At 63.2% G+C, this 13,038-nt stretch overlaps 1 protein-coding gene across 1 annotated transcript in view; it reads right to left on the bottom strand.

Annotated features, from left to right (window-relative positions):
• Positions 1-52: 52 nt before the first annotated feature.
• Positions 53-13,038, bottom strand: part of DNAH1 (dynein axonemal heavy chain 1) — a 67,256-nt gene continuing 54,270 nt past the window's right edge. Inside the window, 24 exon segments of the mRNA XM_058288773.2 lie at positions 53-224; positions 749-983; positions 1,293-1,644; positions 2,005-2,135; positions 2,249-2,419; positions 3,043-3,219; positions 3,290-3,469; positions 3,556-3,726; positions 4,134-4,265; positions 4,348-4,506; positions 4,773-4,917; positions 5,149-5,345; positions 5,861-6,012; positions 6,325-6,520; positions 6,681-6,906; positions 7,697-7,857; positions 8,001-8,150; positions 8,251-8,370; positions 8,957-9,082; positions 9,538-9,669; positions 9,799-9,990; positions 10,074-10,241; positions 11,824-12,015; positions 12,368-12,553. Of these exon segments, the coding sequence (XP_058144756.1) occupies positions 103-224; positions 749-983; positions 1,293-1,644; positions 2,005-2,135; positions 2,249-2,419; positions 3,043-3,219; positions 3,290-3,469; positions 3,556-3,726; positions 4,134-4,265; positions 4,348-4,506; positions 4,773-4,917; positions 5,149-5,345; positions 5,861-6,012; positions 6,325-6,520; positions 6,681-6,906; positions 7,697-7,857; positions 8,001-8,150; positions 8,251-8,370; positions 8,957-9,082; positions 9,538-9,669; positions 9,799-9,990; positions 10,074-10,241; positions 11,824-12,015; positions 12,368-12,553 (4,173 nt within the window). The 3' untranslated portion in view covers positions 53-102.

The following is a 13,038-nucleotide window of genomic DNA, read 5'->3' as shown; positions in this document are numbered from 1 at the left end:
CTGTCTCCCTAACAACGAGTGCCTGATGTATACAGCCAAGGTACAGCCGAACTGCTTAGAAAACTCAACTTTAATGCCCCCCTCCCCCCCTTCTGGCAGGGTCTAGTAGTCCAGGGCACAGATGAGAGCCACGCCACGCTTTATCCAGTGTCGCTGGGGCCAGTCGCTGGGGAGCTCCACAGCAATGATGTAGTTGGTGGAGTGGCCTGTGGTTGACAGCGTTCCTGGAGCAGGCAGGAAGGAGGGAGGGTTAGGTCAGGTCTTGCCGGGACTAGAGCAGGGACAGGGTAGTGGCAAGGGCAGTGAGGGGTCCCTGACCCAAGAGGAACCTGTGTGGTGAGCAGGTCTGGCCAGGGTTCAGGCCCTGCCGAGGGTTACTGCATTGTGGCTTGAGGATGAGGTTAGGGGAGTTGATGCCATTGTTCATTCTCTTGAGGGACCCAGCCCAGGCCTGCTTCCTCTCTAGGCCTCATTTATTCCTCTGAACAGTGGCAGGCTAGGTGCCTAGGTTGGCTGTCACTGAAGGAGGTAGGCAGAGGTGAGCCCAGGGCCACTCCCCACAGACTCTGAGCCTGGACCCTGGGCTTTGCCCTGCCTGCTGCTGGCCTGAGCCATCTAGGGTGCTGATCGACATCTGTCTACCTTCCTCTTCAGCATGCCTGGGACAGCCTAACTGGCCTGGACTTGGCTGGGCTGGGCCAGTCCTGGGCCCCTCCCGCGGCGCAGGTGCCTCCCCCAAGCCCCGTACCTGCGCGGGTCAGTGTCTTGTAGATGGGGCACAGGTAGAAGTTCTGGGCCTGGACCTTGCGGTTGGGCACTGGCAGGAGCCAGATAACGGCCATCTCCGTGTACAGCTCCTTGGGCCGAGAATCAGCCAGCCGGAAGGCCACTGGGTCCCAGCGGGCACCTTCCAGGAAGAGTCCATGAATGTAGCACCCCACTTCAGGCCGTTTCTTGAGCTCTGACAGCGATTGGGCCATCACCTGTGGTGGGTACAGTCTTTACCCACCGTCCCCCCGACAGACACTGGATTAGGATTTAGGTCAGGGGGCGCAAACTCTGCTGAGAGCTGCTGCCTGCCTGTCCACCGCTCACGCACCTCACTAGCTAGTCACCACCACCCTGCACCCTGCCCCTGTGACTTACCTTGTGCTCATGGCCTCTTCTGGCCTGGGTTTTCTTGGTGTGCCCAGTGGCCTGGCTCCCCCCATTTCCTGCTCGTGGGTCTGCAACTCTGCCAAGACCCTTCTGCCTAGGCCATACCCCTGCCCCTGCCCTGGCTGTGTCCACACCTTGAAATCGAAGGAGATGGTGTCAATGGAGATGACAGACTTGCGGGCAAAGTTCTGCAGGGTGCCTGTCAGGAAAGCCTGGGGGAAGAAGAAGCCGCTAATCCAGAAGACAGTGGGGATGCCGCTTTGGATCCAGGTCCGCAGGAAGTCCAGGCGCTGCAGCAGGTCCATGACCCATGAGGACAGCGGCTTGAGTGATGGGTAGGCCTTGGTTTTCCAGAGCTCGGGCACGGTGTTGTTGTACAGGCTGGCAGCCATCAGCTCCAGCTGTGAGGACATCACCACCAGGCCCTTGAGCGCCTTGAGCAGATCCCGCAGTGTTGTTGTGATGACCTGCAGCAGCTGGTTGTACCTATGAGGCCAGGGGTGAGGAAGCAGGCAGTGAGCTGTGGCTATGTGGTGCGATCCAAAACCAATGTCTCAACGTTGCGACAACAGAATGGGTCAAGTGGTCTGCATATAAATCCCAGCTCTGGCCTTTAGCAAATGTATGACTTTGGACAGGCCACTTAACTTTTCTGGGCCGCTGTTCACACGTCTATGAAACAGGAATACAAAGTGGCTGAGTGAGAGGATGGGTGTATAGGGCACTTGGCATGGTGCCTGGTCCACGGTGGCTCCCGCTGTCCTTTCTTCATAGCTGCTGGTCTGAGTGGCGTGAGCTCACCCAACAGCCTATTCCTGAGGGGCTTTGGGGGTCCAGGGGGTTTACCTAATGACCTCCTGCACGAGCACTGTGTTCATGGACTCCTCGTACAGCACGGGGTACTTAGCCATCACCTGCTGCAAGTTGACAGGCTCAGGCACCTTGAGCAGAATGTTCTGGGCCACGTCCTCCACTATCTGTGGGACAGAAGGATGTGGGGAGTCAGGGATGGCCCCCCACTAATGCCTGCAGGATTCCACTGTGCACAAAGTTTCTTCCCACAGGGGCCCAGCCCCCTGCCACCACCCACCTCCTCCTGGCCCTGGCCGCCCACAGACGAGGATTTGGGTTGCAGCTGGATGATAGCGCCCAGCAGGGCGAAAGTCTCATTCTGGGCGAAGGTGATGTTGGCGTTGTCGTGAAGGCCGAAGATCTCAGGCATATCATTGAGCGGGAGGCCCTTGATGTAGGAGAGGTAGCCCTGGAGGGTAAGAGGGCCACGACTGAAGGCCCGCCTTGCTCCACCCCCGGCCTTTGGAGTGGCCCTCCTTGGAGGCCAAGGCCTACCGTGGGTACCCCTACTTAGGACCCTTGCGCGTCCCTGTTGGCCTTGGAACTCCTCAGCCTCTGAGGCTCTGCACGGCCTGGCCCCCACTTCCCTCCCAGCCCCCTACACCTCCCTCTCACACCCTGCTTATCCCTGCGGCTGCTGCCTCCTGCCGCAAGCCCTTCACACCCCATGACCCACACGCTGGAATGCCCAGCCCAGCACTGCTTCTCCCCATGCTTCTTGGCTGGGGATCATTTCCCCCAGGAGTCCTTTCTGCCTGAAGAGTCTGGGTTGGGTGACCATCTTGGAGAAGCTGCCACAACCCTCGATGAGTAATGACACTTAGTAAGTGGCTGAGAGATGGAAGCTTGCCTCTTCCCCACAAAGCCTGAGCCCCGGGGGCAGGCACCGAGGCAGTCTCCTGGTCTGTGGCTCTTTGTGGGATGGGGCTCGGAGCATGACAAGGAGCTACTGGCGGGTAGGAGCCACGGTGGTGGTACCCCAGAGTCCCAGGCTGGCAGGCCCCTGGACCAGGGCCCTGGGTGCGGGCTCACGTTGAGGTCGTAGGTGGGCTGGATCTGGTGGTAGACCCCCGAGGCGCTGTAGCTGTGCTCGGGGGAGAGCACGGCAGGCCTGTAGAAGTCCTCCAGGATGTTCATGACGCAGCGGCGGTCCCAGTCATCAGTGACACGGCCTCCGTAGTTGATCTCACCTGCCGTGTACTTGAGGACCTAGGGGGTGCGGTGGGTGAGGGCCGCTGCGAGTGCCCCAGCCCCCGCCCCTGGCCCGTTCCCGGCCCACCTTGTAGGGGATGTCTGCGTATTCGTCCAGGAACATCTTGAGCTGGCTGATGCAAATACGCAGGTCTCCATCTGTGAACTCATAGGGGATGTTGAAGCCCAGGGGCCCGAACTTCCGGCGCTCCAGCGCATTCCCATGGAACAGGCACAGCGAGAGCAGCAGGGACTTGAACTCGGCCACCTAGGGCAAGTGGAAGGTCAGGGGAGGCGAGGGGCAGGAGCGGGCAGGGCCAGGTAGCACGGGTCCCCATGCCAGGCGTGTCTCACCTTCTGACAGGAGTTGAGGAAGTCGTCGCTGAGGCTGCTGTAGGACTTGAGGAGGTTGGCCTTGACGCCACGCGGTGGCTCGATGGTCATCTTGGAGCCGTTCTGCAGGATGGACACTGGGAACTTGTTGCTAGGCAGGCTGGTGAGCCACAGGCGGAAATCTCGGTGCACCTGCGGCCACGGGTTCCGGGTAAGAATTGAGACCCAGACCTGGCTGACGGCCACCCTAACACCAGCTCTCTGGGTCCAGACATGCTGGGTGTGTCCTAGGCCTGACTCAGCCCCAGGAGGGGGCCAGGCGACACTGCACAGACCACTGGTTAAGAGCATGGACTTTGACAAGCCTGGGACCACTGGCCAGGGCTGGGTGGCCGTGGGAAAGTCACATCACCACAGGAAATGGTAGCTAAGTCGATGCCCGTTGCATAGTTGTGTATGTGGTCAGGTACGGAGCGCATGCCGTGTGCCCAGGGCTGGCGGAGTGCTTGGCGGGATGCTCTCATTTAAGCCTTCATCAGCCCCGGACAGACACGTTATTCATCAGAGGGGCCCCAGCAGGTCTGTGACAGGTGACACACCTTGTCAGGGTTGATGTGCTCAATGAGGCGCTCCAGTGCCGGCATCCAGCTCGGCGCCAGGTGGCAATTCTGGAAGAAGACCCACTTGCCCCGCTCTATGGAGTTGCGCATCATGGCTTCTGCCCGGGGGCCCTGTGGGGTTGGGGTGCTGAGCAGTGGGCAACCAGCTGGCCTGTCCCCTCAGCTCTCTCCCCTCTCCCCGCCCAGTCCTTGCCTGCCCCTGGCCCAGGGAGATGGCAGAGAGCTTCTTGGAGAACTTCATCTCTTCAGCGAACTTGTAGAGGTCAGCAGCCGGGTCTGTGCCCGGCGAGAGCACGAAGATGAGGGGCGTGGTTGAGTTGGAGTCTTTGAACACCAATGACAGGTTGGCTGTCTGCAAGGGTAGGACAAGATGCTGGGACCACCTGGAGCTGAGGAGGGGCAGGGACCAGGGCAGGGGGCAGGACCCTGGTGCTCCCCACAGAGGTGCCTGGAGGCTTCCTGGCAGGGTCTGGGACCTCCCAGAGCTTTGGGAGGTGGGGGCTAGGAATCCTGGCCTGGCCAAGACTGCAAAGCATTCTGTTCACATGCACCCAGGCCCCTGGGACCGGGGTGAGGATCCACCCGGGAAGCCAGCCCTGCCCTGGCACCAGCCCTTGCCTGTGGCTCAATGAAACGCGGCTCCAGGTTGGTGGCCACGAAGTCCTGCATGGCATTGGTGACCTTGTCCTTGCGCAGGCAGCGGAGGACCAGCAGCTTCTGGAACTGGTCCAGGTACTTGTCCCAGATGCCAGGCAAGGGTTCCCTGCAGCAACACCCATGTCTCCCTGAGAGCCAGCCTGTGGGAGGTCACCGGCTGTGGGGACGCTGCTAGCTGATGGCAGGGAGGATGGGCCAGGCCGAGGTCAAGGGTTGGGGGCACAGGAGAGATGTGGGCAGCCTTGGGTGGTCCCTCAGGGAAGGCTCCTGGGCAGGCCTGTTGGTGGGGTCTCACCCTCCCTGTGCCCACCCTGCCATGCCCTGGGGCCCAGCTCACCGATGGGGCTCAAGGCTGTCAAAGATGCCCTGGAATTCTGAGAGGTGATTCACAAAGTCTTGGGCAAAGTTAGAAAAGGCTGGCAGGTTAGAGAGTGCCAGGATGTCTTGCCAGGCCCGGTCTGACAGCCAGTCCACTGCGGGGTTCTCGGACATGACCTGGATGGTGCCCCCTGACAGGAGGTAGCGCCACTCGCCCTGGCAGGGGACAGGGGAAGGCTAGGGCCCAGGTCCCGCGGCCAGCTCCTCCCTGTCCCCAGACACCTCCACCCAGCAGGCCTGGGTCAGTGTCCCCATTGTGCTTTGTGCAAGGATTCAATCTTGGTGGGTCTATCCTTTTGTGGGGGTAGGCGAGTGCGTCCACGAGCCCAGAGCTCAGGCTTGAGCAGCGGTGCCCGTCACCCCCACCGTCTTGGCAGGGCTTTCCAACATGTCCATGCAATACTGGGGCCTCACGAGAGCTCCTGGTCCAGGCAAGGGAGGCTCAGGACAGTCCGTCCCAAGCCCTCCAGCCCAGTGCAGGCTCTGGATAGGCCAGTGCTCGCAGGTCTCCCGGCTGTTTGTAACCAAGGAAGTAGGTTTCTTTAGGCCTCTGCTCCAGCTGCCCCTTGACTGGCTGGCTTTTCTTCCCTCCCACCCTGCTCTGCCAGGCCCTGTGGCAGGACAAGCCCTCAGCAGTCTGCCCTGAGCCCACGCTCTCCCCACTCGGACACCTGGTTGATCTTGCCCTCGTTCGTCATGATGCGGGCACACAGCAGGAAGGCGAACATGAGCTTGTGCTTCTCGAAGAGGCTGCGGCAGACGTTGCTGTAGAAGCTGTAGGTCAGGTAGCGGTTGATGTTGGCGATGCGCTTCTTCAGGTTGTCTGCAGGGCAGGGAGGCAACGGGCAGAGAGCAGGGAGCGGTGGGCAGGCGGCAGGGCCTGAGGCCCAGCCCAGCCGGTCTCCCCGGCAGCCACAGGGGCAGAGCCTGGGCGTCCTTTGGGACATCTGGTATTGCAGGAAGGGGGCTCTGAGGAGGTAGGGAGGGGTGTGCGTGTGTGTGTGTCTGTCATGCGGGAGTATACGCAAGAGAACGCTGGGGTGTGTGCCTACTGTGGGAATGTGCCCACGTGTCGCATCCGAGTCAGGGTGGGAGCTTGGTGTTTGCGACTGGGTGTGAACAGGTGCGGGGCTACCTGCCCTCTCGGAGTTGGCGATGCCCGAGAGGAAGATGTTGAGAAACCACTCGAGGGAGTACTGGTACATGGGGTCCACGTTGGCCAGGTCGGACACGCAGAAGAAGAGGATCTGGGTGCGGACGGCCACCGGTACGTACTCCATGCGCGTGAGGTCGATGTCCTTCTCCGTCTGCTCGGCAATCCTGACCTTGGCCTGGGTGAGTGATGGAGGGTGGGCAGGTTGGGCCCAGGTAGGCTGGCAGAGAGCAGAAGTCAGGGGTGGGTGGGGACAGGGGTCAAGCCAGGCCTGCAGCAGGAGGGCAGGGGCAGGAGGAGACAGGTGGGGGTGAGTGGGTGGGGGGGCAAGGGCTGACCTGGATCTCAGCGGCCTTCATCTTGGAAGCCTCCAGCACCTTGATGAGCTCCATGTCATCCACAGGGTTGCCCTCGGAGGAGCTGAGCCGGTACAGGATCTGGTCCTCAATGTCCTTCAGCTCCTGACGCATCTTGGCGTTGCTGACAATCAGCTGGTTCTTGGCCTCTTCCAGGTCAGGTCGTTCCTCAGCTACCACCTGGCCCAGCAGCTGGTCCTCTAGACCACTGACAGGGACAGGGGACAGCGGCTCTGTAACATCTGGAGGGCCCAGGGGGGCTGGCCTTGCGCCTGCTCGCCGATCCACCTGTGCTCCTGGGGCTCGAAGAGCCCAGCATCCCCACTGAGGGCAGCCCAGGAGGCTGCAAGGCCAGTGCAGAGCCTGTCCCCAAAGAGCCTTCAGGGAGCAGCCAGGAGTCCCAGCAGGGACTGCCAGTCGGATGCTGCTGGGCTGGTGCGAGCCACAGGCGCCTCTGGACAACCGCCTCAGGGACCTGGGGCCTCAGCAGGAGGGGGCAGTGGGTGACTACTAGGACAGGCTTATGGGTGTTCGCTCCCGGCATGCAGTGAGGTTGACAGTGGCCACTGGAATGAGACTTTAGTGTGGAGCAGGCGGTGGGGCCTGGGCTCTGTGGGGGTGGCCAGCGGAAACCAGAGCACCTGGAATCACGGCAGCAAGGGCAGGAAACAAGGGCTTGGGGGCCCGACCCACGGCTCCACGACGGCTCGGGGCTAAGCGCACAGGGGCCTGGCAAGAGCGGAGTTGAAGCGGAAGGGTGCCTGGAGGAGGGGGGCTGTGCTAGCTGGGGATCGGGGAGGGGGAGGTTCTAAGGTGGGCACGCTGGCAGATCAGGAGGGCGCTGGAAAAGTCAGGGGCCAGGAACGCCAGGGTACTGGAAAAATGTGGCCTGGGAGGAAGCTGGCCGAGCCCCTGCGCCGGGAAAGACCCACCGAGTCCCAGCCTGCTGGTGGGAGAGGGCGGAGGCGGAGCGGCTGCTGGGGCCCCGGCGGGCCTACCTGGGCGACAGGGTGAAGTTGATGAGGGTGAGTTTGGTGGAGACCTCCGGCGTGTAGTGTGGGTTGGGCAGCTTGGTGGTCAGGTACATCCTGAAGTCCTCGTGGTAGGGGATCACCGTGTCCCCCAGCTTCAGCACCGTGTTCCCTTGCTGTTTGTACGTCTGCGGTGGGCCGGACGGGCAGGCGCTGTGGCCTGGGCTTCGCCGTGGCGGCAGGGGAAGGGGGAGGCCCCTCGGCCCGCCCTGGCCTCCAAGCCGCGCCCCTCCCCACCTGCGCTGCAGGCCCACCTGCGCTGCAGGCCCACCTGCTTGAGCAGCACGGGCTCCAGGGCCGGGTCCAGCTCCTCGCCCACGTTCTCCAGCAGGCAGGGCTTGCCGAAGCGGATGGCGTTCTCCATGCTGCGCAGGAAGTCGCGGTCACTCAGCTTGAACACGTCCAGTCCGTTCTCCTTCTCCTGGGGGGGACGGGGGGTGGGGAGAGGCGGCGGCTGTGGAGGCTGAGGCCAGCCGAGGCCGGCTGGGACGGGGTGGCCGGCCCCCAGAGGGCGGGCTCACCAGGTTCTTGATCCATTTGTTGGCCTGGCCCTGAGGGTCGATGAAGTGGGTCCAGCGCTGGGAGAACTGAGTGATGACCCCGTTCTCCACAGACAGCGTGTCGTTGGGGAGGCCGGCGATCTGCAGGGGGGCCAGGCGTCAGTGTCGGGGCTCTCACATGGCAGGGTCGGCTGGGGCACCACCTCTACCCCCCGGCTGCCCCCAGCCTCGTGCTTTGGTGACTGGCGACGCCTCCATCTCCCCAGGAGGGCCACCCCCCTGCCTCTTTCCTGCACTCGGCTGGCTCCAGCACCCTCCTCTGCGGGCCTTCCTGTCCTCTTGCTCACGGGACCCTCACCCTCTTCCGTGCCCATCCACCCTCTTGACTGCTCCCGCCAGGTCTCTGTCCTCAGTCCCTTGTCCTCTCCCTTCACCAACTCTGTCCTTCAAAGTCTAGTGCAGACGCAACTGCTTTCGGGAAATCTTTCTCAATCCTCGCTCCCCCTGGCCGCGCACTCTTAAAATCACCCCTTGACCTCTCTCTCCTTCAGTGTCTGTGCCACCCCCGGCTCAGCTTCCCCCTCCTCTCCGGCCCACCAGCTCCTTGCCGGGAGGTTCAGAGGACGCATCTCCAAGCCAGGCCCAGAGGAGGGAGGGAGGCAGGCGGCCTCGGCCCGCCCTGGACGCTGGTCAGGTCCCGCCCAGCTGCTCTGTCCCCGGCAGGCACCTGCCATGAGCGGATCTTCACGGGGTTCCCCAGCGTCCCAATCAGCGTGGGCTCGGAGGTGTGTGGGACCTTGTGTGCTGTGAGCTGCTTGACCCAGTGGTCGTAAAGCGCCATGCGGTACTGGCCCTGGGGAGACAGCATGCTCAGGGCTGCCTGCTGTGCGCCCACCGCCCTCCCCATCGCCTGGTACTTCGGGCACACTTGGACTAGGAGCCCCTGTCTGTGCTCTAGGCCTGCATGGGGGCACCTCTGGGGCTTCCGGAAACCTCAGGCCCTCATTGTGAAGCGGGGATGACAACTCCCCCTGTAGGGGGTAAATGTGCCGAGAACAGTGCCTGGCACACAGTGTGAGGGCTTGCATTCTCCCAATGGAAGACCAGTTCCGAGGGGGGTTTCCTGCCTGCTTCAGCCCCTGGAACAGCACCTGGCTCAGAGTGGGTGCCTGATGAGCGTGTGTTGAGAAAATGAGGGAGGGAGGGAAGAGCTGCCCCGCAGGCCGCCCTGGGGGGAGGCGAGGCCTCCTGGGAAGAGGGGCCCACCCTCGGGAGGGGAGGCCGCTGGGAGGCAGGGGTGAGGCGCACCGTGAAGGGGCCCAGGTAGGCCACGAAGCCGGCGGCCACCAGCACGTTGCCGGAGATGTTGTCGAGCATGTGCTGCAGGTTCTCCACCGTGTCCTGCCAGCGCACCCTCTCGTCCGACAGCCCGCTGATGAGCTGCAGCGGCAGCCCTGTGCGGTGGGCTCCGGGGACCCAGCAGCCCCCAGAGCCCACCCCCGTGGATCCCCTCCAGCCTGTGTGGGACGTGCCGCCCCCACAGGGAGCGCCGGGAGGGAGCGGGCGCACCTTGTCGGCGCGGCTCAGCCGCTGCTCGCACTGCTCGCACTTCAGCTCCAGCTCCTCCTTCTTGGCGATGCATTCCCGGTACTTGGCCTGCATGGTGGCGATGCCGTCCTCCACCTCGCGCAGGCGCTGCTTCGCCTCCTCCAGCATCCTCTGGGTCACCTCCAGGTCGTCCTGGGCCTCCCGCAGGGCTTGCTGCAGGCAGAGGGTACCGGGCCAGCATGAGGGGGACGGGGTGGAGAACCAACGCCCCCCACCCAGCCCTGCCCGGCTCTCACCCGCTTAGGCTCCACGGCCTTGGCCACGAAGTGGTACTTGTGCATGGCGCGCACCCACTGGCAGATGGAGGTGCAGGCCTTGGACACCTTGGCGATGGCGGCCGGCTGGAACTCCTCGTTGTCGATGTACGGCTGGATGGCTCTGATCACCATCTCCCCGATGTTGTCCTGGGTGGGAGCCACCAGGGGCCTCAGGAGGCCGTTTCCCAGGAAGGTCAGGGGAGGGGTCTGCTGTGCCCAAGGGCTGAGGGACCCCCTGATCCTGGCTTCAACGCCCCAAGGTCCATGCAGACCTCTAGAAGAATAAACACAGCCCCGACAGGTTGGCTAGAAAAGGAACAGCCATGCTCCCAGTTTTCAAAGAATAGGTTTGGAAACTTCTTCTTTGGGAAACCACAGCAGCCTTAGGGTCCAATAATAGACCCATTTAAAATACATTGAGGGAAGTGGATTTGGCTCAACTGAAAGAGTGTTCGCCTACCACATGGGAGGTCCAGGGTTCAAACCCAGGGCCTCCTGACCCAAGCAGTGAGCTGGCCCATGCACAGTGCTGCCACGTGCAAGCAGTGCCATGGCATGCAGGGGTGTCCCCCGTGTAGGGTAGCCCCACGTGCAAGGAGTGCGCTCCACAAGGAGAGCCACCCCGTGAGAAAAAAGTGCAGCCTGCCCAGGAGTGATGCTGCACACACGGAGAGCTGACGCAGCAAGATGACGCAACAAAGAGGCACAGATTCCTGGTGCCGCTGACAATACAAGCGGACACAGAAGAACACACAGCGAATGGACCCAGAGAGCAGACAACTGGGGGCGGGGGGAGCGGGGAGAAGGGGAGAGAAATAAGTAAAAAAAATAAAATCTTAAAAAAAAAAGTGCTTTGAAAGATGGGGGCTGCTTCCTGAGAACAGCGCCATTGGCAGGAGTGGAGCCAGTGAGGGGTTCTGTTCCCTGCCCATGCTCATGCTCAAGGGTTACAATTCCCCACCCTGAGAGCCCCCACATCCCCTGTAAGAATACAAGTCTGTAGCATTGTTAACAAGCCCCCGGGGGCCAGAGCTGGGGAACGGGGGCTGAGCACTGGTCCTGGCACTCCTGGCTCGTGGGGCCCCGTCTTCCAGGCTGATGGAAGGGAGGAGGGTTGGCACAGGGTCTCCGGCTGCCACTGAGATGGGCTATCGTCTCCAGGTACCCCCAGTAGCCTGGGAAGCACCGAGGTGGTAGGGGGTGGCCCTGTGTGACAAGCAGCCGCCCCTCAGCCTATTGCTGGGCTGGAGAGGGGCCCTCCACGTGGGCTGAGGGCTCCAGGCTGACTAAACCACGGCGCTGCCCCTGCCAGACACGTGCGTGTGGACACTGAGAGAACCCCAGAGGCAGGTGGGGGAAGCTGCGGCCAAGAGAGAGGGATGGCTGAGTGGATAGGCCACAGGGGCTGCTGGGAGGAGAGGGCACAGAAGAGGCTGTCAGGCTGCGGAGCCTTGGGGCAACTGTGGGTGACACCCAGGGGCCTGAGAGCATGCCTGGGGCCCAGAATCCTCAATCCCTGTCTGTCAGTGGGTCTGCCAGCCCAAGAGCACCTTTGGGCAGGAGCTGGTCTCCCGGGGCTCTGTGGCCCCCAGGCTGGGTGCTGCTGCTGGTCAGGCCGGCAGAGAGAGACCAGACAGAGACGGCAGAGTACACGGGCCCCAGCACGGGGCAGGAGCCTGGCCTGGCTTCCAGCCCCACCGGGTCCTGCTCAGGGGCCTGGCCTGGTCACCTTGTCGAACTTGAAGAGGCTCTCCAGGAAGCGCCCGGGGTCCTGCAGCAGCCCCTTGCCGGGCTCCCAGTAGTCGTCCACCTTGGAGCCCGGCTTCTCTCCAGGCACCTTCTTGGGCTTGATGCCCTTCATGATACACACAGCTTCGATGACCAGTTTCACGCCCGGGGGTGGCCGCTGCATGGCACGCACCTGCAGGCCGGGCCATGGGAGGGGAAGGGGGAGGCCCAGCCCCAGTGGGTACCCTGGTGGGGGAGAGCTGCCAGACCAGGCAGGCGCCACCAACCAAGCCCCCCCCCATGGGACCAAGACCACGCCCGAGGGTCCGCCCCGGCCTCTACCACTCCCCACTTCCCAGGCCTGGTCACCAGGTCCTGGAGGCACCCCCCATGCACCTGCTCGGGCCCTGGGGCTGGCCTAGGGAGGGCCTGGCGGGAGGCTGGCTTCTAGCCCGGTTCTCCCCTCACCTCTCAGCACACGGCTCCCCAGGGCTGCGTGGAGGGAGGGCCCGGGAGCCAGCCCCCAGGCCCATCGGGCCACCCACCTCGGTCACGTCATTCTTGTTGAGGTTGCGCAGGCTGGCCAGGGCCGCGTCCAGGGCCGGCAGCGCCTCGTCCAGGTCTTTCTGGGCATCATCGGCGATGGCCTGGGCCTTCCTGGCCTTGTCATTGGCCTTGATCTCCTCCGCCTGCACTGACTTCTGGGTCTCCTCGGCGATGGCCGTGTCAGCCTGGGGAGGGGCAGTGGGGAGGGCCTGGCTGGGGGCCAGGGGCAGGGACGGCGTGCCCGCCCCCCTTCTCCTCTGCATCCCAGGCTCCCCAGACAGGGGGCAGTGAGGTCTGAGGTGGCCCTGCACCCAGGGCCCCAGCCGTGCGGGCAGGGAAGACCTGGGAATGCTGGAGCCCGTCCACATCGAGGGCTCCCTACCATCCTGCTCAGGACTGTACACACTTGAGCCACCTGTCCGTGGAGTAGGGCACCCCGAGCCCACAGGGCGCCTTCGGGCGAGACAAAGCGTGCCCTCTCCCCAAGTCACACTTCTCGTCTGCTGGGAAGGTTTTCAGTAAATGGACTGCGTAGAGCGAGACACCCGACCACTCCTGCCAGGGCCGTTACAGGGAACGCACAAACCCACAGCGCCCGCTGCGGACGGGGCCCTCGGCCGCGCAGAACCCGCCTCTGCCCTGTATCCCCTGCCCGGCTCAGAGCCTGACA

Source organism: Dasypus novemcinctus, chromosome 26 (assembly GCF_030445035.2).
Source record: "Dasypus novemcinctus isolate mDasNov1 chromosome 26, mDasNov1.1.hap2, whole genome shotgun sequence".
NCBI lineage: Eukaryota > Metazoa > Chordata > Mammalia > Cingulata > Dasypodidae > Dasypus > Dasypus novemcinctus.
The sequence above is the reverse complement of the archived record's forward strand: the minus strand, read 5'-3'. Positions and strand labels throughout refer to the sequence as shown.